This window comes from Nipponia nippon, unplaced genomic scaffold (genome assembly GCF_047370975.1).
Source record: "Nipponia nippon isolate SJK-2023a ecotype South Korea unplaced genomic scaffold, ASM4737097v1 scaffold_5, whole genome shotgun sequence".
Classification (NCBI taxonomy): domain Eukaryota; kingdom Metazoa; phylum Chordata; class Aves; order Pelecaniformes; family Threskiornithidae; genus Nipponia; species Nipponia nippon.
This window is the reverse complement of record NW_028262369.1, coordinates 71,400,712-71,425,341: the sequence shown is the minus strand read 5'-3', so window position 1 is coordinate 71,425,341 and position 24,630 is coordinate 71,400,712. Positions and strand designations below refer to the sequence as shown.

The 24,630-nt window shown below is 35.3% G+C and overlaps 1 protein-coding gene across 6 annotated transcripts in view; it reads left to right on the top strand.

Annotated features, from left to right (window-relative positions):
- The window catches only part of ADAM23 (ADAM metallopeptidase domain 23), a 79,919-nt gene that overhangs the window by 19,820 nt on the left and 35,469 nt on the right, over positions 1-24,630 (top strand). For all 6 annotated transcript variants that reach the window (XM_087731734.1, XM_087731735.1, XM_087731736.1 and 3 more), the window contains exons 4-12: positions 6,018-6,081; positions 10,623-10,705; positions 11,438-11,501; positions 13,832-13,904; positions 14,455-14,528; positions 15,445-15,510; positions 19,365-19,436; positions 22,194-22,360; positions 24,355-24,439. In XM_087731734.1, the coding sequence (XP_087587860.1) occupies positions 6,018-6,081; positions 10,623-10,705; positions 11,438-11,501; positions 13,832-13,904; positions 14,455-14,528; positions 15,445-15,510; positions 19,365-19,436; positions 22,194-22,360; positions 24,355-24,439 (748 nt within the window). The remainder of the gene's footprint in view (positions 1-6,017; positions 6,082-10,622; positions 10,706-11,437; positions 11,502-13,831; positions 13,905-14,454; positions 14,529-15,444; positions 15,511-19,364; positions 19,437-22,193; positions 22,361-24,354; positions 24,440-24,630) is intronic.

The window sequence follows — 24,630 nt, the reverse complement described above, 5'->3', positions numbered from 1 at the left end:
ATAAACTTTTAGTTTGCTGGAATACCAAAATGTATCTCTGATTCTGCTATAGTTGTTAATCTAATCTGAAGGTGGTCAAGTCATCTCTCTATAAGTATAAATAAACTTATTTCACTAGTTTTAGAAATAAAATAATAAAAGAAACCCCACACCCACATCTGCTTGGATTTTTCCTTCATAGTAAGAGTTGGTTTAAATTGGACTGTTATCATTAGACACAAAGTATCAGAACATGTGGAGCATTCAGTGAATTCTTTAACAGGAGAAGAAACCCAATTTCTTTTTTATATAAAAGAGCTTGCTTTAAATGAAGGAAGCTTTGGCAAATATGGTTACCATTGAATGAGACTGTTCTGGCAAAGACAGATGCTAGCCCTCAACCTTACACTACAGGTTAATAAAGTTCTTACTGATAATTCAAAACTACCTGTTTTCCAAGCTGGTGATGGAAGAAAGGGATCAATTAAAATGCAGTGTTGAATGAACTTGAACAGTTATTTAAATGAAATCTTTTTGTCAATTGCTCTTCTAGGAAATTTCTGTTATAGCAAATTACATTGAAGTTTTTTCCATGACACAGTACTCATATCTTCTGTAATATTGTCGAGCCATTCATTTCTTCATATCCTTTTACAGAGCACTTTTTAAAGTGGTATCATCTTCAGTGCTATGGTAAAGGAAAATATGGCGGAAATTGAGCAACATACTGTTCTTAATATTCTGAAGACCTCTTCAAGCTCCTACTTTCAAAATGCTTGTTGAAGTATCCATTAAAATATAGCATGCTCTATTCTCAGATGGAGGGCTTCAGGACATAACTAGAGAAAGGATCATGAAGAATTTGTTGTCTGAACTCCCTTGGACTGACTCAAGGCTTCTTGCACTGAGGGAGGCAGACTAATCCAGAAAAGAATCTGGAACATTTTCTACACCATTCTATATGACTTCAGAACATGCTTCAGAATCATTATTAGTAGCAGAAGTGAGTGGGGACTTTCTTTGATTCCATAGTTACGAAAAAGTTAACCTATACATCTGTGTCATCAGTCGTTTCTTTTATTTGCTTCTAAACATAGATGCTTCATCCACAGTATCGCATTTTGATTTTTAAGCTCTTTCAAGATAATATAAGAAAAAGTAGTGAAACCTTGTTGTATTTTAAAAAATAATAATGAATACTTGCAGTATATTTATTCCTTGGAGACACTCTTGTCAGAGCAGCTTCAAAGACAACAGCCAAGTAAAGACTGCTGTAAATACATACTAGACACCTAATAATGAATTCCCATAAGAACAGTTGATTTAACGAAGCTTGTGGGTATAATTGAAATTTGTAAGAGAAACAAGGCTATACAGATGGCTATTTCATTAGATGACAGTGTCTTGATGATCTAACAAAATGCTGTAGCAAGGTCTCAATTTGTTTTTCACATCTTTATGTCCTACTAAACTATATCTGTCAAATGGAGAAAAACATCTGATGGGTGTTCTATTAAGTAATTAAACTAAACTAGGTTGCTCAGACACTGGTACTGAGCTTGAATAATTTCGGAATACTTAAAAAAAATAAATTATTGGTTGGTAGTAGGTTAGTATAAAGATAATTTTAAAAGTATGCAAGAAAGATAATTCAGCTGTAGCGCGATTTTCCGCAGGCTCCGTACTAGGTTCCTGGAAGCTAACTTGGTTACTTGCATATGAGATATCTTTTGGTCATTTCATAGCCTTTACCTATCCAAATCAATTCTTTTCATCGGGATAGTTAAGTGCCAGCTAAGCTAAGCCACTTTTCACACTGCAGCTCTCCTGCTAATGAAAACAGCAGCAGTGAAATATGTGCTGGGGAAGTGGATGTGAGTTCTTCAGAAAGCATCTGCTGCTTGCTTTAACAGCTGGCCCGTGTCTTCAAAGGCAGCAGCTACTGGGAATGGCACATCCCTTTGTTGCTTATTTGGCATGTCTCAGTGTAACTCAGATAGAAGAGCTGGTGATGCGGGACAGCTTAATAAAAAACAATTACCTAAGACAAACATGGCAGGGTGGGAGGAACTATAGAAGAGGACACAGCAGACTAAATTTTTTTTTTCATGAGTTCATTCAACGTGTTGCAATTTGATGTGTTCATTGTAAGGCATCATACTAATGTTTCACTAGCCTAAATATGCTTTTGTCTGATGTGATCATGACTTACACAGTTGTTTCAATGAAAGCTTGCACTGTTTCTGGTGCTCATAATATGGAAAACCAAATTTGCTGTACTGCATTTCTGTTTAATCAAAATGTAAATGGATCAACTGAAAGGTGACAAAACACAGCCCAGTGTAGATGAGGCACAAATGTATTTTCTGAAATTCAGGGCTGCCTTTCAGAGGTAAATTTAGGCTTTCTGTAAACAATAATGAAAGAAGAAGAGTTATTTTGTGATGTGGAGACCCCTACTTCATGCATGAGTTCTGTATCTCATTCCTCAGGCACTTGTACATCTACATGGGCTCTTAATCAGTGTATGCCAGGCCCTTCTTTTTGATGCCACTTGCATAAATGATCCCATCACACCTACTGGTAAAATTACAATGCTCTTCTGTATGTGTCTTTCATGTTGGAAAAAATGTTTGAAAGTTATTTTTAAGTGTTTTTTTTTTTCTTTTCCTTAAATAATTTCTCCTGTCTTTTGTCAGATTTGTCAGCATTAATAACAGGTAAAAGTTTTGGTAGGGAAAATTTGCAGTAGCAGTTTTATGCTTATTTTTACAGCTGTTGTTATTCCTGGAGCTTTAGCATAATACAGAACAAACTCCCTTACCCAAATTCTGTCTTTTTCTTTGTGGCAGTAGTGGAACATTTTTGCTGAATTTTTCAGTCCTAGGCTACTCTCTGCAATGTCACGTTTCAATAGTAACCATTTGTAAGCATAGTTATGGATGTGTTTATACTGATTTTGCTATGAATATAGAGAACAGGACTGAGATTAGCTTTATTATAGAAGCAACTGGTTGTGTGTACTAGCAGAGCCATGTTGGAAAACACCTGCAAACATACTGTCCCCCTCCTGTTCCTGCCTCTTGCCCTGAGGCAATCTGTGGTTGTCTCAGGTTAGCAGTATACATGGAGGGATTTCTGGATGATCGGAAGTAAGGTGTTCTTTAGGATGTTTGCTAGTGTAGACAGATACTTGAAAGAAGAATAAGTGATACAAAGTACCTGGCAAAAATCAGGTACGTACCCAGGCAGAGGCATACAGTTTAAGGAGAAGCTGACTGATTTTTTTTTTTCAATGGAAAGTTCAAAATCTTGCTGCCCTCTGGGAAATGTTAAGAGAAAAATGCCCTTGCAGTACATTGGTGGTTATGTGTGACAAGCTTAGGAATGTAATAATGATCAGAAACTAGTGTTAAATACCCTGTTACAGCATAGCATGAGAACGGGTTTGTGAAAGACAATAGCCTTATAATAGATTTTCTACTCCAGCTTCTAGGTGGTAGATACTGTGTTACATTTGGCAAAATGCGCATTTTGTTTATAGTATGGCATTTGGGAAGTATATCATGAATAGCAGGCCTCAATTTTCTTTGGAGGGAATCTGTTCAGTATGGAGAATTTCATCGATGTGCCTTGTATCCAGCAGATCCCACAGGACAGTGGCGTTGGAAAGTCAGCGATGAGAAAAGTGTAGAGTCTACTGGAAAAGCTGCTGTCTGCTGCATCCTTGCTTTGTATTTGTAATATATATAGGAGTATTCCATCATAAGCATGTCATGTTAGATATCCTGCCATGTGGGACACTGTATTTACTACCTGAATCAGGAATCCCTTTGCAGTTGGAAGTAATGAGAAGCTAAAAAATGGAAAAGGTTGGCAGATGAAGGAAACAATCGGGTTACAACAGAAGTTCAACCAAGATCCAAGAAAACAGCACTGAACTCTGGAAAGATTCTGCAAAGAAGTTTTGAGTAGCTCTTATGTCACATGAAATGGGATAAATCTAAGAGATAAATTCTGTTATTAAACTACAGTTAGTTGTGAGTCAGTAGACACAGTGGGAAATCACCTACTACAAGTCTTATGAGATGCCGAAAGCACTAGATAGCACTGAAAGCAGTTCTGAGATCAGTTGTGTAAGGGTACTAGAAGAGGGCAAAAAAGGGGTTGTGAGAGTGTGAGCTTGATTTGGAAACAGGTAGATAAATGCTGATCCTTGAATTGGTTTGAGGAAACCAAACAGTCTCCATGAATTCAAGCAGAAGCGTCTGTAAAAATCGGAATCTGGTCAAGACCCTTCCAAGTTGAGCACAATACCAGTGTTTAACCATCCTCAGTGATTTTTTTAAACTTACATCTAATCAGAATTTTCCATTTTCCTACTTGTGTCAGTTACCTCTAGCCTTGTCTATACCATCCCATTAAGTACTGAGGACGGCAGTCCTTATGCTTCGTAACAAGTATGAAAAATGCAAAGAAGAAAAGGGCATTATCAACACTCCAAAGTTTAATTGTTTTGTATATGTAATCCTCTTTAGAAGCTTCAGACCTTGCCACATTGAAGAAGTGAATGTTTGCATTGTAGTCAAGTGCTTACACTATTTGTAAAGCACTTGTATTTTCTTGCAGAAAATTTATAGCTTATTATGTTACCAATAGAGAAAGTTAAAATGATTTTATGAAACTGAATTTATTTTTAAATCTGCACTTTAAAAATATATCTATTAAATATTGCTATCAAAATGAAGGTTAAGACATATGATGAGACTTCAGTAATTATTCATGGCTCTTAGTGTTGGTTTTGCAGGCACAGAGTGCCCATAATGTGGTCTCTCAGTTGCATGAAAAAGGACTTTTGAGAGAACGGCTGGTAACTGACTTCTGCAGGATCTTCTCTGAGAAGTGTAGTGCCTGATAAATGTGGCATGAAGAATTGATTTTATGAGCCAGTAGTCCTGGAGTGAAAGTGTTATCAGGACTGCTAATAGCCTAATCTGAGTTTGAGATACCCATTATCATAAGTTGTTGTTAGTCATGAATTCCCATCAGAGCTATTTTGTCAGATGAGGCTTCCATAATGATGATGTTTTTTATTCATAGCAACAATATTTTTGTTTAGATATATGTACCACTATCAGACCCTTTAATGATTTTTTTTTAATGTGGAAGGGTACAGGCTCTTAGAAGCTTGGAAAATGCTGAGAATTCTGGATCACATTAAATAAAATGCTTATCTTGTATATATGATGGGGCCAGTTAACATATTTAATTGCTCTGCTTTCCCTGGGCCGTTATGCTGCAACCCCAATTATGACAGCATGAGAGGTGAATAGGGCATTGAAGTTATCCCAGGATATGTACAGGCTAGCTAATCTTATTTAAAAAAAGATATTTGAACTGTAAATTATACAGTATGGGAAATTTTTATGCTTCAGAAATTTGTCTTGCTAGAGTTAGAAAAAAATAAAGAGTGAGAAAAGAATCTGAGAAGAAAAAGTGAAAGGAAGAAAAGAGGTAGTATGGGGGTTTTGTGTGTGTGTTTTGTTTTGTTTTTAAGAACTACTGTTTTTTGAAAAAAATGAGTATTCGCAGTTGTGAAAGTGAGGTACAGGTAAAGTATACACTCTTCAGAACAATTCAGCCTTACATATACTCTGTTTAACTTTTAGGTAAAATATAAAACTTATTTGAAAACAATATTGAACTAAACATACATTTTTGTCAGTACCAAGTACTGGCAGTAAGGAAAGTTCTAAAGCCATATTTTTTGCATATTTAAAACGCTGATAATCTAATGGTAAAGCTAAAATACAGGGGATTAGTTTGCAGAATGAAATTCCCCCTTCTGTAACACACTCTGACTTCCAGTGCACCAGCAAACCATTTACTGGACACAAGCTGCTTGATTTTCTTTAAACTAATCTAGAAGGAAAGAAAAAATGGTATGAAAATTCTAACAAAAAAACCTCAAACCCACCCATAGCAGTAGAAAGAATATTCAGATTTTTTCTCATCTTGATTTTTCCTTTCTTTGACAGTGACTTGTTATCTTCCAATTATGTGGAGATTCACTATGAAGATGGAAAACCAAAGTTTTCTAAGGTATTGTGCTCTTAAAATGTGTCAGAATGGTCTATCTGAGGGAACAATGCCAATAAAATGTTGCAAAAAGAGAAAAGTTTTGCAAGACTTAAAAGCACCAGAAGCCTTTTTCCACACATACAGGGTAACTGTGATCTCATCTTGTAAGCATACCTCAGTAATACAAGAAGAATTGTACAAAAAAGGAAAACTGTGTGTCGGGGTGAGGGATAGGCAGTGGTAGGTGGTGGTGGTGAAGATGATCCACATACTGCCAGAACAATTACATCTTGTAGAACATAAGGGATGGAGGGGTTGAAGTCACCATCGGTATAGTCTTCATTAATTATTGACGTGTCCTTAGCACAAAGTGCAAGGGGAAGGCATAATGGTAATGTAAGACATTCAAACAAACCAAAAAAACTTGCAGTGACTTTTCTTTGCAAGAATTACACAGTTGTGAAACAGAGAATGAAAGACTTAACTCTAGAGGTTAAAATTTCAGTTATTACAAAACCAGCATATTGCTTGACATCCAATTAATTATATTTGTCAAACCAGCTCCCAAATTGAATTCAGTGCCATAGGCTATTGATCCAAAGACAAAGAGATTAAAGTTATGCAAGATAGTTCAGCCCTGACTAAGGGAACCAGATCAGTCTTTTTGTTTGTTGTAGTAACAAAATGAGGACTGGTAGGTTCCTAGGAAGGTTATAAACTACGTTCTCAGGGAATTACTTTTTTCATATTTGGTATGAATGCTGGAATATTTGTTGTGAGCTTATTACATGTGAAATATATCTCTATTTAGAGTGGTGGAAAGCAAGCATTCAAGTTGCATTTATGCCGTCAGCAAGTCAGGATTGTTGTTTGTCCAGGTATTACATGTCTAGTTTGTTATTTTGCTCTTGTTATAGAGAATCTTAAATAAAACAATGTATGGTAGATGAGGGCAAAATTAAACAATCACATTGCAATATAATCATTGCAATATACTATTTTGTTTTCTTCCACTGAAGAAGTAAAATAGTTTCACATAACATGTTAAGGAAGTTGTTTCATTAAGACGCAGTACTCTGCAGAATAGGCAAAAATGGTAAGTGATGCAAGAAAACAATTCCCTCTGGCATTTAGACAAGCTCATGCAATTGTCAGCTGCAGCACTAGCAGTGAGCACTGCGGTTGCTGAATCATGAATCTGACTGGAAAATTATATTAGAACTTTAGACTCAGCAAATGGACTACCTTTGCATGCTGCAGTAACTTGATCCAAACTTCCTAGGGGATGTTTTCTGAATTGATTTATTTAGAAACACTAATAGAGCTCCTGAGGTCACATTAATCTGTAAAAGGCTTCATTATAAGTTCAGAAAACACACACACAATTTGTGTAGGAGATCAAATAAGGACTGTATCCTGGTCTTTTGCAGTATCTTATAATCCCGTTTAGACCTGAGTAAGTAAAAGATTGTTTTGTTTCCTGATGTGCGTGTAAAGAAATGAGATCTTGCTGAAAATTATTGTATTTCCTAGAAAGGGGTAGTTTATCACAAAAGCGAAAACACCACTGAAGAACAAACAGCAATTTCTTTACTCAGAGGACTGTCTTTTAAAAAAAAAAAATCTTGAAAAGCTACTTGTGTGAGAAAGATAATCATGATTTAGTTGTTACAAAGCATGGCTTTTGCATTCTCACTGATGGAAAGGTGAATATGTAGTGATTGCTTTCTGTGTAGTACTTTAATTATGCACAATAGTCTGTTAGGAATTTCATTCAGAATCTGAATAACTCATTTAATAAGATGCAAAATGGAAATAATGCTGTGCATACTTAAACAAAGAGCATTTACATTTTTGGTACTTCCTTGAGTTACAATAATTGCAGAAGGAATGGGTCCAATATGCTTGTTGGAATTCAGATGACGTGCAACACCAGAATTAAGAATATTTTGATGATGAATGTTATGTTTTTCAAACAATATGTGAGAGAGACAACCACACTTAGGGGTTTTTAATAAAACTTTTTGAGAATACTTTTTATCTTTAGTTTAGCTGGGGTTATTGTTGATAGACTACTTAAATGAGGTAAATTAGTATCATTCAGTTTTCCTCATTTTAGCGTCACTGACATATAGCAGCAGAATTTGTGGTATTTAACAGCTTCTAAATTCACCAGTCCTTTTTCTTTAGAACAGTCAAAGTAATGTTTCTTGGATTCTTTCTAAACATTCATAGCTTGAACAGTCTGTTAATGTTGCTCTTGATATTTATTTTCTGTCAACAGAAATAAAGTATACTCTTCTTGTTTACTCAGTTGAACCATTCCTATGAAGCCAGTATATTTCACCCTTAGTCGCAATAAGTAGTTCTGTAAGCCTTTAACAGTCCAATCGATTTATTCCTCAGCGATTTATGGAATTTTACATATTAGTAATTCTTCTGTCCAGCAATAAGGATAGAATTAATTTCTGTATCAGAACAGAGATAAAGGATTTAATAACTTGCCATGTGGCTGCCTATAGTATGTAATCCTAAAAATATGCTAAAGCTTTTAGGTTTTCATACATATTTAGCTATTTACAATCAAATAATACAAAACTCTTGATAGTGCAGTAGACCTCTACTTCCATTACATGGAGAAATTAAATCACACAGATTTAGTACATAGAAGAAAGCTAGAACATATAGAGAAAAATGACAAATTGTAAAACTACAGAAAGTAAAAAAATTGGAGATTTAAAAAGATCTTAATGAAATTATTTTAACACTAGTAATTCTTGTATGTGAGTAGATGATGCTTTGACAAAATAATTATTTCTGAATTTCTCATCTGAATAATTTATTTATTGTAGTCTGCCGTTAAGGCCTCTTCCTAGAAGCTTCCTAGTTTCTGGGGTACAGAATCATGCTCACTCTTTCTGACTTCATAGATCTTTGTGTTTTCTACAAAATGAGACTGCGTTAGCTTGATTCATGTGGGGTGCTCTGACGCAAAGTAGCCAGTAACTTTGGAGATTAGAGCACACTTTTAGAAGGTGGGGAGATGTGAGTTGACGCTCCTCAAGGTGACCTGGGAAACGGCTCAGCAGTTGGGGAACCTGGGATGAGTGCTGTAGTTATTAGCCAGAGAGGGGCGTTGTCGTGTAATTGTCAATATTTTGAAAAGAAAGGCACTGCAACTCCATTTTGTGAGGGTCTGTCTTGTCACTCTGTCTTAAGTGTGTTCTGCACATGCTTGAAGTTCTCTGTCCACTTTAAGGAGAGCTTAGGAGCTAGTTGCTTCAGGAGAGGAGAGCTCAACTTAGCTCATTTTATGATGAAAACCAGGCAGGCCCAGGGAACCTGCACTTTTTATTCAGAGGAAAGCATGTAGCATTCACTAGAGTTTAATTGGCATCTAAGCTAGGCTTTTCTGGATCAGAACTTTAAGTATGTACCAATTCTCCTTTGTGGTATTTTGGTCTCCTGCTTTGTCCTGTCCCGTCTGTGTGTGTGTCCCCCCGCCATACGCATTGCAACTTCCCTTATGCTCTTGTGGAGAAGTGGAAGACTACACAGAGCTTCATTGTACTCCCATTTTGTAGCACATTTTGCACTAATTCTATTCAGCCTAATCCCTGCATCAGATGACTGTTCAAATCTTGCATTGCAGCATTCAGCAGGGTCTCCCTTACTCTTCATATCATTAGGGCCTTTGAGAACTGAGGTTTTAGATCACAGTTTTGGATGTAGTTTGCCTAATTTTGGTGTGTGTTTGTTTGTTTGTTTTTTAAAGTCTCTAACATTTAAACACACTTCTAGGTAATTTAAATGTTATTATTTTTTAAATAAAAGGCAGGACCTTGTCTAAAACATGATTGCTGACTTCCTTAGAGAAACACAAAAATCCTGCCCTTTTTTGAATAATTTGGGTTTTGCATATATTTCCAATTTTATGCAATTAAAATCAAGAGTTGACTTTTGGTACCCTTTTGATATGTACAGTAAAAATGCAACTGTGCACTTTAGTGTTGCTAAACTGGATTCACTTTCTGGCTCATTCATCATTAGTGATATTGGTACCTACAGTGTAATGATGTAATATTATAACTGATAAATTTTTAGGGAGACAAAATCGGTAGAATCCAGATCTAAGCCAAATACATGCCAGGTGATTGATTGAACACTGTATCACTTGTAATTTTAACAGACCTGGAAGGCATCAAGAAACAATTCAATGCTCATGTAACCTGCATTACCTAACATTTTTACAGAATCAGTTTACAGCAAAGAATTGCACTTAAAAAAAGATCAAGAATGCTGTGACTTCAACAAAAGAATAACCCATGTTATAGATTGAAGACTTATATAAATTAGTCTTTACTGGGCACAGTTCTTCTCTTATAAGCAATTAGGGCTAGTCATTGGTATTTACTTTACTAATCACTGCTTTATCTGAAATTTTACCTAATGCAAGGTATTAGATCTTTTTTTGCCTTGGTTTTAAGCAACAGACATTAAATCAGAGTAATTGTATGTGTGTGTGTGTGTGTGGTTTTTTGTTTGTTTTTAAACATTATTAGGGTGGAGAGCATTGTTACTACCATGGAAATATCAGAGGTATCAAGGATTCCAAAGTTGCTCTTTCAACTTGCAATGGACTTCAGTAAGTGCATGTTCTCATTTTTCAAACAAGGCTATTAACTAATTATTACTCTTGAATATTATTTTTTAATATGTGAGGGACTGAAACTCTACAGGCCCAAAGATTTTTGATGTTCTGAAATGCCAGTACCAGCTATGCCAAACTGCTAGCATTTTTTTTTAGTATCGTTGGGATTAAAGTCTTTTGATGCTATCTCATGAAACCTTTGATTATTGTAAGTGCAAATAAATATTTCACCAGATAACTTATTAAGGTAAAGCATAAATGAGAATTGTACTTCAGCAGTTTGCATGCTCAGTATTCATGCGTGATTCTGTCAGCCAATAGAAAAATTGATCTCTTTGTTAGATTGTACAAGGAAAAAAATGTAAGAAATTAGTCCTTACTAGGATTAATTACTAGTAAGTGCAACTCACCTGTTGATTGTATTCTGCCTGCTAATGTGTGCCTTAGGACTTCCTCTTTCCAAGGTCAATTCTTTACTCTCTTTGGTGCTTTATCATTAGATTGCCATTACATTCAGTGTTAGTTCATTCAAATGCGCCTGATCTCTTAAAAAAAAATTCTTAGCTTTAGCCACATGCAGTAGTAATGAACATATATGGAATTTATTTTAATATTGATCCGTTTTTCATCCCTAAGTTTGATTTTGTCCCATCAAAAAATCATATCCTGGAGTCAAATTAATTGCCATGTAATCCTAAATATCACTTCGTTTTCTCCATGTTCTAGTGGCATGTTTGAAGATAGTACTTATTTGTACTTGATAGAACCGATGGATCTGACCCACAGCTCGGTAAGTTTATTTTTATCTAATTTATTTGGTTTGGGAAAGAGAATGCTCAAGGAATAGCAAATAAAAGTATTAGAATAAATCAATAAATGAATGACCTCTCTTATGCATTCATATGAAAAATGAAAGTATTTTAAAACACTTGATTGGAATTTACTTAAGGCAAGAAGTGTGTAAGTATGAATTACCTAAGATTTTTCTCTGCTTTTCTTTAATCTTTCTTTTCCTAGTTATTGTTGATCATTTAGATGCTGGGAGTAGACTAATAAGACTGTTCCCGTAGCAAATGGTTATGGACTGTCGAAAAGTGTTTATCAATTTGCTCTAGGACTTGAACTAAAGGGTTTATAAATTCATAGAAGGGATCTCTGGAAGTCATTTATTCATCCTTCTCTAAATAGTTGTATCAGATTGCTCTTGATCTACCATGTTTCCACAAAAAGCTTAATGAAGTAGAGCTTAATTACATCTGGGTATCTTTCACTTTATGTATGTTAAGTCAGTGGTCGCTGTATAGCTTAAATGATTCTGATCCAGCATATTCAAATATATGACTATGCTGGATCAGCATGTAGGACTGCATTTACACAAGTATCTTGCTAACTATTATTATTTTTGTACTTCATGTTAAGTATTATAATACAGCTGTTCCTATAACTTTAGCTGTTAATAGAACTGACTCAATTTCATAGACAGTGGTAAAACCAGGTAGATTTCTACCTCTTGAATGGTGCAAGGATTTGAGTGATTTTCAGTGAAATGATTCTGCAACATTGAGACAGAGAATTCTTAAGCTTTGTATCCTGCTTGGTCTGTAGGATATATTCCAGATGCTGTATCACAGCTCTCAAGCTTGTCTCCATCTAATACTTACCAGTGTATGACAAATAATGTAATGCTGCAGAACTGATATGTTTTAGTGACTGTAAAGCTGAACTTAGAGTCCAGAGAAAGATCTGCAAAATCTTCAACTCCTGACACTTTCAGAGAAACTGGATCAACATTCAGAGGAATCAATATCATTAGGATGGTCAATTATGGGGCTGTAAATGAAACTATAGAGACACAGGAAAATGTTACATCCAAAAAGATTTCTCAGTCTCCTTACGACCAATATTACATGCCATGTGTTAAGCTATGTAATGCATTTTGGTGTAGCACATATTCATAAAGGTTGTAAGGCTGAAAACTGACAGCACAGATACAGTAAATTAATGGAGATTATATTTATAAAATGGTATCCATATAGTAGCCAGAAGAGAATTTGTCTAAACTGTTTTCTTGCTTGGGTGGACAAAGAAAACCAGGATCTCTCTCTCAGTGTGATATTTCAGTAAAACTTGGAAGTAGAGCAAAAGTTCTAGTTATAAAAGTGAGATACAATCTGCCAACTCTGTTGAGGATTCAAGTGGCATTCTAAATAAGACAGATGAGGTGAATATTTTTCTCAAAACTACTGAAGATGAAAATAATACAGCTACAGAGAGCTTTCAGAGGCTCATTTTTTGATTGTACTACATGAGATAAATACCTTGGACACAGCCTTCAGCATGTAGTTCATTCAGCTTGATTAATCTTAACTACAGTAGATGCTATATAAAAGTTGTGTCCTCCCACCCCCCAAAAAAACCCAGCAAAAATATGCAGTATTTTCCTTCAATGTGTTATGTATTTCTTATGAAAGTTGCAGAACAGTAGCATCCTACCCTTTGAAAAGAATTTCTTCTTTTGGCAGGCTCTGCAGAGGAGGTGTTACGGAAGAAAAGATAGTTCTTTTCTAGAGCAGATACCAAAATGTGATAATTTGGGGCATGTCAGACTTCTAAAGAAAATACGCATTAGAAGTCTTCTCCTGTTTAAGTGTTGTATACACCAATAAAAAAGGGTGAAAAAATCCTCTTAAAGATAGCGTGTTGATTAGTTTCTTGCATTTTGCTGCAATTAGAACGATACATTTTTGTCATAAATAGTAATAGTTGCTTTTCATCTGTGGGAGGAAGATTTCAACTAGATATATACTCTCTCATTTGATTTATTGGAATAAATAGTCTGTGTTCTCTAACAGTAAGGCTTTTAAAGGACTTTTTTTCAAGTAATCTCAAAGACATCTGTGATACTTCTGCTTTGTAGGCCAGTAAATGTGCTGAAGCAGAGAGGCTCCATGATTTGCTCAGGATTGCAAATAGATTGCTTCAGATTAGTACTGTGCCAAATTGGTACTATGGTTGCTTGCATTTTATGGAAAAATGATAAAAATGATAAATACTGAAGGAACTACCTCACTTTTCACTTGACATTAATTAGAAGAAAATGTCATGTATTTTTCTTATCAGGAAAGTAAAAGTAGGCCACATATCATCCAAAGAACTTACGGAACACAAGCCTCCAAGCAGTTGCAGGACCTTGGTATGTTTTTGCTTCTGTTATGAGTTTTTCAATATTGGAAATAATTGTATATAACTTGAAAAATTTGTAACTTGAAAAATTTGAATATTAGGCTAACAGTCTCTATAAAATTGCTGATTATTTAGAAAAACTTGGAAAATAGATACTAACCTGACTTTTTTCACAATTATTGCAATGGAATTTAGAGTTGTCAAAAAGCAGCTGAAAGATTTCCATCCATGAAGACCTGTATTTAGCTTTCTTCTGCAAATCATTTAATGTAATAAGTGATATTAATGCTATTGAGGACACAAGATGGAAGAAAACATATATTCTAAGCCCAGGTTACAATCTCTTTACCTCCCCTTGCATGCTTTAATTCTAACTTTAGATTTGTAAATGACTTGAGTTTTGAAATGAGATATTTTATGTTTTGTGTATTTTAAAAAAGGAAGTTTTCAATAGCAAAGGTTCTTCTAATTTTGATGATCTTAGTCTACTTTTGGTTTGGACAGTGTACATAAGTAGTTTAAAATAATGCCATGAAATTCTTAAATTGTAATTTGTACAGAGACTGAATCTAGTTCTGAATGGCCCTTTCTGTCTGAACTACAGTGGCTGAGGAGAAAGAGAAGAAAGAGAGCAGTGAGTAGAAGTGTGACCTCGAGTTAAGACCATTTATAAAACCAAAACCACTAATTTCTGGATTTTTTAATGTTGAGAGAACATAGGCTTTAGAAAACAAATATTTTTGTTAGCTTAATATTGTCACATAATACAATTATCAAATGATAAACCAAGAAGGTTATTCTTGAAAAATAGAGTATTTGGAGAAAAGTGGATAAACTTTCTAAAGTGACAGCAACACCATTCATCAATTGAATGGAAGTTTAGTAGTGAAAATGAGTTGAGAATTTTGAGTCGGCTTGAGGATAAAGAATAATTTTGAATGAAGTCTTGCTACTTTGTAGTTATCTGACTTTATTTTCATTTGGCTTGTTAAGTAGCATGATTAAATTAAAAATCCAAATGAGGACACCCAGAACTGGGTTATTGAGAGAGCAGAAGTGGACAGTCCTTGTGATCTGTACATGCATATGTGTCAGTTAGGGGAATAATTGAGTTAAAGAAGATTAAGCTGTATTTCTTCACTGAGTTGCACAATCCACAGCATTTTTTTGAGGGCACATCTATTTTTATTAACTTCCTTCCTCATTAAATCTGTGATGAATAGTACAGTAGCCCAAGAGTTTTTAGTGCTTGAGATTTTTCTCCTTTGTGAAAATAAGAGGAAGGAAGCAGTGGTGGCTTCTCCACTGAACCAAAAAGAATAGACTCTAAACATTCTCAATGATCTGACTCAGATTCTCAGCCAGTGTCTATCATAACTCACTAAGTTACTGGAGCTATGATTATTTACTCTAGTTGAATGTCTGACCCAGTTTTACAGGTTTGCACACCCTAAGTAATATTTATGGGCAATCCTATTAAATCAGCTGCAGTTATTTTTGAAAATCACTGCATCTTCATGATTTCTCAAAGAATTTCTTTAATCCATCAGGTATCTCGTGGTGTCTTTGAAGAAATGAAGTATCTGGAGCTCATGATAGTCAATGACCATAAAATGGCAAGTACATCAATTCAGTGGTAATCTTCCTTCTAACTATAATTTGTAGGTTGATGTACAGCACTGTGCTACATCAGCTACTTTTGGGTCAAATATTTCATTTATCAGCAGCTGTTAACATTTGTACTGTAAGACACAGTGTAGGCCATAATACCTAATAATGCTTAATGTTACCTAAGATTTTCTACAGCAATTATATATTCAAAATATGTCTGAAACACTTTGGTATCATACGAATAATTTAATATGCCTATAACCAATAAAGTAAAGCAACAAAACGTTTATGTCCAGAACAAACACACTAAACATTCTAAAATTACATCCTATCCTTTAAGTAATAAAGAAAGAGGTCAGAACTTGTTACTTTGAGTTGAGTTTTACTAACTTAAATTTTAATGCAGCAAAGCATATAGACAAAACTATCTGATTGTTCTTCCTGGCTGTTCCACACCTATAAACAGGATTCATAATGAAGCGCAAGATAAGTTGTTTGTTCAATTCAGAAAGTGTTTGTAATTTGATTTAAAAAAAAAAAAAAAAAAGAGGGGGGGAGGGGGGAAGCCCACTGTTTTTTTCCTTCTTGTCTTGAGGGATGACTGGAAAAAATCAGACCAAGTGACATTTGTTATTTAAATGTTACTGCTTTCACTAATTATGCCAAGTAAGGCTATCAAAGTGTCCATGTGTTACCCCTATGAAAAATCAAGAGAGAGGGGCCTGGGGAGTAATAAGTTTGTAAACCTCAACACCTATTTTATAGACCCTTTTTGAAAAGCATCACAAATTTGAGTCTAAAAGCAAGCTACATTTTAATTAGAGCATATCTGTTATGGAAAAATACTCAGTGTAGGTTTAAAAGTTTTCTAGTAACAAAGAATATACTACAACCAACAGTGAGTAACTCTAAAATCAACTTGGTTGTGCCTTGTTCTGAGCCCTTGTCTTGCTTAGCTTTTTCAGCTGTTCATTGACTAAGAGGCAAATAAGGATCATCAACTCTTAGTATGACTTTGCTTCTGTATGAGCAAGTCCTTTCTTTTAAATCAAATTCGGTTGATAAACAGTTTCTGCTTTTTTATGTGCAAGTAATATAAACTTTTAAGTTTCTGTAAGAGCTCCTTGCATCTCTCACTCTACTGCATGTTTTCCCAATGCTTTATGTTGTTGTGGGCTCTTTTGCCAGCACTGAAGGATGGTTTTATAGAGCCAGAAATAGCAGATACCAGAACAGGATGCAGTATTTGGTACTTGTTCCAGTGCTGAATAGACAGATAATACAACCTTCCCTCATTTGTTTAATAAATCATAGAAATAGTCTGGGCAAATATAACCTATATTTAATCTGCGTCAATTCAGCCATGTGGGGGGAATTCGAATGGGTGGAAAGAGTAGGACAGAAATTTCTTCAACTGTTTTCACTTGTAAAGCCACCTCATAGGAAACTATTCTAAGAGTGCTCACATGTTAGTTGTTTAGGGTAGGGCAGAGTAACGTGACATTTTGTTGTCTTGTTTGAGGTCTGTGGTTAGTGTTCCTTATGAAGAGATAATATTTCTATGTCTGTTTCTTCTGGCCTCTTGTATTACAGACATGCTTAAAGGACCATCCTGTTCACTGCACTTGTTACAGACACTAACTGTTGTCTCCTCTCAGGCTTTATTTATTAGAACTTTAGACCACAAGCATTCAAGATTTTTTGCTTCAGAGTTGTCAGTGACTCAGAAGCAGATAATAATTCTTTTCAAGGAATAAAATGGATATACTTAAGGAAGTGTTCACAATTACGAGTTAAATCCTGCCAGTCCAGGAGCTCACTAAATGTACTTTTTAAGGTTTTCTGTTTACCAGTAGAGGGCAGATTTCTCCTGCAGCAAGGTACTGTGTCAGAAGAAGTATCTTAAACCTCTTTGGCCATTGTGTTGTTCAGTGGTTAATACTATGTATTTTCACAAAATTTTGCTTTCCTGTAACACTAAAGACACAGCTAAACCTATTTAATTAGGTTGTTGCACTTTTTACTGACTTAGCTTAATTTCTGTTTTAGGAGCTGTGTTTAAACATGTTATGTTGTATATTGCTATTGATTTTGGCATTTAAATACTTTCATGAAAGCAAAGAACATTTTCCAAAGCATATTATTTTACCTTTCCACTTATGGGAAAGTTTGGGATTGGCTCAAAACAAAAAAAAACAAAGCCACCCTTGCCTCCTCCCCCTGCCCCCCCCCCTCCCCGTTATTTTGTTCTAGCATCATGGTTCCCTAGGGAGCAAACAGAGTCCTGTGATACAGATACTCTTCGCGGTGTACATCCTAAGGGCCTACTGGCACTGTAGCAGAAAGTGCTTTGTTTTGAGAACAGTTATAGGGGAGGGGGTCTCTGCAAACCTATGTTGTAGGATCTTTGGGTATTAAAACCTACTGTGGATGTGCTGTAGCATTGTGGAACTTCACAGTGAATAACTGCATATGTAAAAAATTTATCTTCTTCCAGTCAAATGAATGAGTGTCATCATTAAGGTTGATGAACTTTTTGTTAATCTCTATGGCATTTACTCCATATAAAACTAGATTGCTTGTGCAAAAATAACTGGAACTTAAAGGGATGGAAAATTTGTTATCTAATAATACACTCTGTGTGTGTCACTCTTCTGACTTTCAGTTTGAGAAACAGATTATTTAATTTTAAAAGCATATATGTCTTGCAGTTTTACTTTCACCTTCACACCAAGCATAATTCTGGAAAATGGGATTTGTTTGTTTAGTAATTCTGATTTGGGAAGGTAGTTAATCATCTAACTTATTTGATGAGAGTAGCTACTCAGTTGCTCAGAGAAGAGTCAGACCCTCTTGTTGCAAGACCTCTTTTTGAGTACTGTGTTTCATACTAGGAATAGCTGACACTTTCATGGAACTTGATAATGCTTGCTCATGAGGTGATGAGGTTTGTTGCTTATAACCAGTAGCTGAAATTAATAGGAGTTTTTTAATGAAAACTTTTTACCCTCTTTGTTCTATGCAATTTTGTGTTCCTTTTCTGTGAAATTTTGAAGACTTATTTTTTCTGCCTGCAAATCATATTGTGTAATGCACTTTTGGTTTATAATTTTACTGGTTTTTGAAAGTCATGGATTCATGTTCAGATACCATGGCAGCATCTTTGGAAAATTTGACTTGGAACAGAGGGCACTTGTGGGGCAGGATGAGGAAAGACATGAAACAATTGTAAGGACATGCATAGAAATCAGGAAGCAGAACTTGTAATACAGCTCATCTAAGTCTATAGAAATGGAAAAAAAAATCTAATTTAAAACTTAAGATGTTCAGCTTAACTCTTTTCCACTTTTACGATGCACTCCCTCTTCCTTTTTGCCTTTTGGTATAACTTATGCTACTTGTCATAGAAGTCTTGTGCTACAGTAGAGAAAGGAGGCCTTTGCAAAGAGCTGTACACAGAACAAGTGGTAAATGCTTCATCTTCATGTCTTATAATTATAGTCGTGGAATGTCTGACATTTAACTCATCAGGTTAAGCACAGTTTTAACGGCTACATCATCCTCTCAATTTTGAGCTCATGTTTATGTTCATGTTTACCTGTAATTTTGTCTGGAACATTTGAACTATGATTCTAAATAGGATATTTCTTGTGGCTAAATGCTCCTTTTATAGATGTGAAAGGCTGTCTATCTTCCAGGGATTCTTGAATGTGAGATATAGGCTGTGGTCTGAAAAGCTTTTTGAGTTTTTCCCTTACACTTTCTTAAAATATTAATTTTCCTTTCTTGCTGTAAAAATAAAGGATTAGTAATAAATCTTTAAGTTCTCACTGTGTTCTACTTTTTCTTCTCTTTTTAGTTCAAAAAGCACCGTTCTTCAAATGCATATGCAAACAATTTTGCAAAGTCTGTGGTAAACCTTGTAGATGCTGTAAGTATCAATATTTCTTCTGAAAACTGCATCGCTGACTTTGTTAGTTTATCGCTATATTTAAAAAGTTAACATTAGCAGATACCAGGATAAAAAACATGAACAGTTATAAAAATTACATTTTGGAACTTATTTCCAGTTCCTCTGCAGAAGAATAGCCTGAGGTGAATGTTTAAAAAACCACCAAATTATCCTTGGCATTTTTCTCAAAGCTTACAACTGCCAGAGTTTGCCCTTGGCAGGGGGGATTTCAGACTTGAAGCAGCTTTCAGTATCTGTCACTGCTTAAGAATGAGATTTACTTGAGTTTAGATTTGTGAAACAAATCTAACCACAAGTGGTTGAAGCTGGGAGTATAGCTCACAAAGGATACACATATCTATTGGGAGAAAAAGAGAGTGTGAATGAAAATTGTCCATTATAAATCTGTATTTATGGCTTAAAACCAAACAAAATCCTGTCGTAGTACATTATAAATGGGTGGCACTGACACAGGTACCATACTTGTATCTGTGACTAAATTTAGAACAATTTCACATACAGCGTATAAACTAAAAGTAAGATTTGTGGTAACATTTCATTTTTTCTCTTTTTGATATACATGTAACAACCACACACATTTCAGAGCTGTGTAGTGAAAACAGGATAGATTCATGTGATGAATACAAAGGCTAGCAAAATTCTGACTCTTAAGTCCCCTTTCCATGTGACATTATTGATACCAATAGAACTGCATGATATGATTCAGTGCAAAACATTGTCAACAGTTTGTTTAGTTCAGAGGAAGCAATACAGTATTTGTTCTTAGTATCTTACATATAAATTATTATGTATTCTGTATGTATATTGAAAATTTAGGTGAATATACTTCTAGTACATGAAATACTGGGTGTTTTGGAATATTTTCATGTAATGGTCTGAAAATGCCAGTAGTCTGAAGAAAAGTTACTAGAGCAGATAAAAATATAAATAATCGAAATAATATTTCTGCAATTTATATTGGACATTCCCAAGGAAAGGGTGACATCTTAATTTTTTTTCTCAGCTGATTATTATTTCTTTGTATTTCTTCTGCATTTTAACAAAAGTTATTTAATCTGTCTCTCCTTTCTCTGACTATTCCTTCTGTTTTTCCATTTTTATTTGCTGCATGTGTTTATACAGAAGCATTCGGCTTCTCTCCAGTGTAGAATTCAGTCCCCTCATAGAGATCTTGCAAAATGACATCTTAATGGCCTTTTCTTTAAACAAAGCATGAAAAGAAGCAGACATTTCTGCCTTGTTATTCCCTTGTGTTCATAGGGAGTGGTCTGTGTTTCTTACTGATACATTATTGGGAAAAGAATATTTGCTTTCAGAGGCTTCCAGGTTCTCTGCCCCCTCTTCCATTCTTTCCTTCCTATTTGCTTCAGGAAATATAGTTTTCCTCTCAGCAAACACATGTAAAGTCTTTATTGATCCACCCATATGTAATTTCTGGGGTTTAATTCTATTGATTTTTCTCACGTCGTTAACCATTTTCTGTGTATGTCCTCAGCCTGTCTCTCTCAGATTGAGGCATATTAATATTCTTTTTTCCTTCAAAGTGCTTGAACAAAATTGAGCTTAGCTGGTTGCTCTCTCTTGCTCTTACATTTGTTGACTTTTTTCCTAAGCCGAGTATTATACATTGACTTTTTTATAAGGATAATGCTGCCTTGATACAAAAGACTGGCACACTAGTCAGTGCCAGTTTATTCAGTATAAATATCTATCATAACTGGAGGAGGATATTTGCAATTCATGTTGTGTATTGTAGGTATAATTTGGCAAAAAGATAATAAAAGCATATATTTAATATAGTGCCTCATGGAAGTGACCAAATAACTTGCTTTTTGTGTATTTTATGCACTGGGCAGCCAATGTATTAATTATCCAGTGCCTTTAGATCATGAATAAGTCCAATCAGTAAGTGTTCTTCATGCCCCATGTAAGACTTTTGATGGGCAGACTGTCTATTGCAGATAAGGAGTGCATCTTTTGTAGATCTGCAAGTTCTGAATAACCTTAGTTAATAAAATTTGGCATTTTATAACCTGAACTTAAAGAGAGCAGCAGTTTTATTTCAGAATCAAGTATCATGCACAAAATTAAAATGGATATTTTAAAGCTGTTTTGTAGTTACTAGGGCCGGCTTGTTGTTTCCTTGTCTATTGCTACAGTGACATTAAAATTAATAGAAAAATTAATATTCTTACTTAATTCTCACATTACTTGAGTAGCATTAAGTGATCATACTATAAATGAAAATCAAGCATTGTGTGAATTAAATTTTGGATGTATTGGAGAACTGAGAAATTATTTAATCTTGACTTAACAATTGGCTTTGGCTATTCTTTGTCTTTGAGATCTTTCTTTTCTTTTACTTTGAGATCACCCAGTGTACCTTTACATTTCTTCTTTGCTGATTTTTGTACAGGTTTTCTGCAAAACTCAGTGGTGAAATTATTTGGCATGTGAATTTTAAAGAAAAGGGAGTAGCTCAAAAAAAGAGCAGCAAAAGTTGTTTTGTTTTGGGTTTTTTTTGTCCTCTAAAATATAAAATTTAGATTGATCAGAATATTGACTTTTAGGAAATCCAAGGCATTACCAGCTAACTGTTTCCCCATGTTTCCCTTCTGCTTTATCCCTCTTGTCCTTCCGCTTTACTCTTACTGGCTAACTGTGCATGTTTGACCCAGTGTTCTACTCCTGTGCCTGTCCTGTCTCTGCCCTCAGATATACAAGGAACAGCTGAACACAAGGGTGGTTCTTGTGGCTGTGGAAACTTGGACAGAGAAAGACCGTATTAATATTCACCCTGACCCTCTGCAGATGCTTCATGATTTCTCCAAATATCGACAGCACTACATCAAACAGCATGCTGATGCTGTGCACCTGCTCTCGTATGTACCATTATACAATGGTTTAGACTATTACAGTTTAATATACTTTTCTGTCTACTGCTTTTGTCTACCTGTCTATTCTTGCTTACTTTTTTGCTTGGTAGTCACTACATCAATCAACTTCTGCCTTCCTTAGGAAACTTAATCTATTTTTTATCACGTTACTCTATTTTTAATAGGTGTAGTATATACCATGGTCATGTTGATATATATCTATAATGAAATTTTAATGTCTTTGCAACCTGGAGACAGTGTCACATATTTGAAGTGTCTTCTGATGAGCCCTTAAGGACACCTAGTTTTGCTAATCAGGTGTGCAACGTACTGCTTTCCCAGTAAAGAGCACGAGAGGGCAGAGCTGACAGTATTATGTGTTGCCACAAGAGCATTCCAGTTACTATATTTATTCACACATGTAGCTGCAGTGATGATTTGTTAATGGAAGGTTTCCTTCTTTAGAGCTGTAATGAGTTGTTTTCTGAGACACAATGCATTTTGAGGGGAAATTCCACTTGCATCATTAGGCACAACATCAACCTTGAGCAACAGTATTTTTTTTTACTTCACTGCATTGTAAGCAAAGAGGAGGAAGAGTGTGTTCCCCTTTGCAGCATAAAGATCTTAAGCCTTCTCCCAGCAGCGTGACATGCTACGAGGATGGAGTGACAAATGTCTTCCATGTGATTCTCCTATCATTCATCTTTTGCAGAGGAAGATAAAAATAGGGGATGAAGAATTTCCTCCAGCTTCTGTCATAGCTGTACTGCCTTAATACAGGCATCACAACACAATGCTAATTGCGTTTTTCATGACATTTGCAAAGTGCTGATGATGTGCACTCTTAATTACTTTTATGCATGTATTGTGTCACTTGCTGATGAGTTTGCCAGTGGGCAAACAGGCCCTTCTCAGTGTTGCACGGTGAAAGGTACCAAATACAAACTGAAATACAGGAAATTCCATTTAAACATAGGGAAAAAAACCCTTTCACTATGAAGGTGGTCAGATGCTGGAACAGGTTGCCCAGAGAGGCTGTGGAGTGCCCATGCTTGGAGATATTCAAAAGCCAATGGAACATGGCCCTGAGCAGCCTGCTCCAGCTGAGCCTCCTTGGAGCGAGGGGGTTGAACTAGACCATTTCCAGAAATGCCTGTCAATCTCAGCCCTTACTGTGGTTCTGTCTCTTGTAAAGCATCTAGCTTTAAGCATTTAGTATAGTGAATGTTCTGAAAAAATAAATATATACCTGTCTGGAGTATCCATATCTGACATTTCAAAAAACAAAAGGGATGTTGATTCTGCTATTGTAAAAGGAATTCATTTGCAAAGATCAGGGTAATTTGCTATGCATGCCCAAGGCTGTGTAGATTTATTATTATGTCTATGAAGTTAAAATAGGTATCATTCATAATCGTTTATAGACATTTTATAGAATAATTTATATCTTCCAGATTACATTAACTTAACTAAATTATTTGGGGCTTATTAGCAATAAATGAAAGGAGGCAGGGTTAAAGAGCAGTATTAAATTACTTTCCTTTTAGGTATACTTCTCAGTCTTTACATTTGGAGTTGAAACTATAACTTGAATTGGTTTGGATTAAGAGCAGAATTAAAAAAATTCTCAACACTGATACATTTCAGTGCAGAATTCCTTCCTGACAGATTATAAATTGGAATATATTGTTATCTTTTTAAAGGAAATGTTATCCTTGTATTTTCTTAGGAATCTGGTAGTCTAGCTTTCTCTGCTTGGTTTGTTTGTGGGTTGGGACTGATTCTGTCTCTACAAGATAAAAACAGTTTGTCAAAAATTGTATCTTATCGACTCTTTTGATGTCGGTGTTCTGTTTGTAAACTTGCAGTTGCTTTTGATGCTAGATGAGGATTAATGTGCTTGCAATGTATCCTAGTATGTGTGAAAGTGTGATCTTTCAATAAGTTCTTGGTGCCTGATGTCAATGTGTTATATTTTCTTTATTTTTGTTTGTAAGGAATGTGACATTTCATTACAAAAGGAGCAGCTTAAGTTACTTTGGAGGGGTTTGCTCTGTGACCAGAGGAGTGGGAGTGAATGAGGTAATTTCTTTTTCGCGACTAAAGTGAAATAAAATAGAAACTGTACATTATAACCTCAGAGTTTATATGTTGCAGTATTCAGGGCTTTAAAGATAACGTACATATTAAAAAGTTAGGATTCCCACAGCCAGCCTTCTTGTATCATCATTAAACTACTGCTCACTGTGCTTTTCTTTTTAAAAAGCATTCCT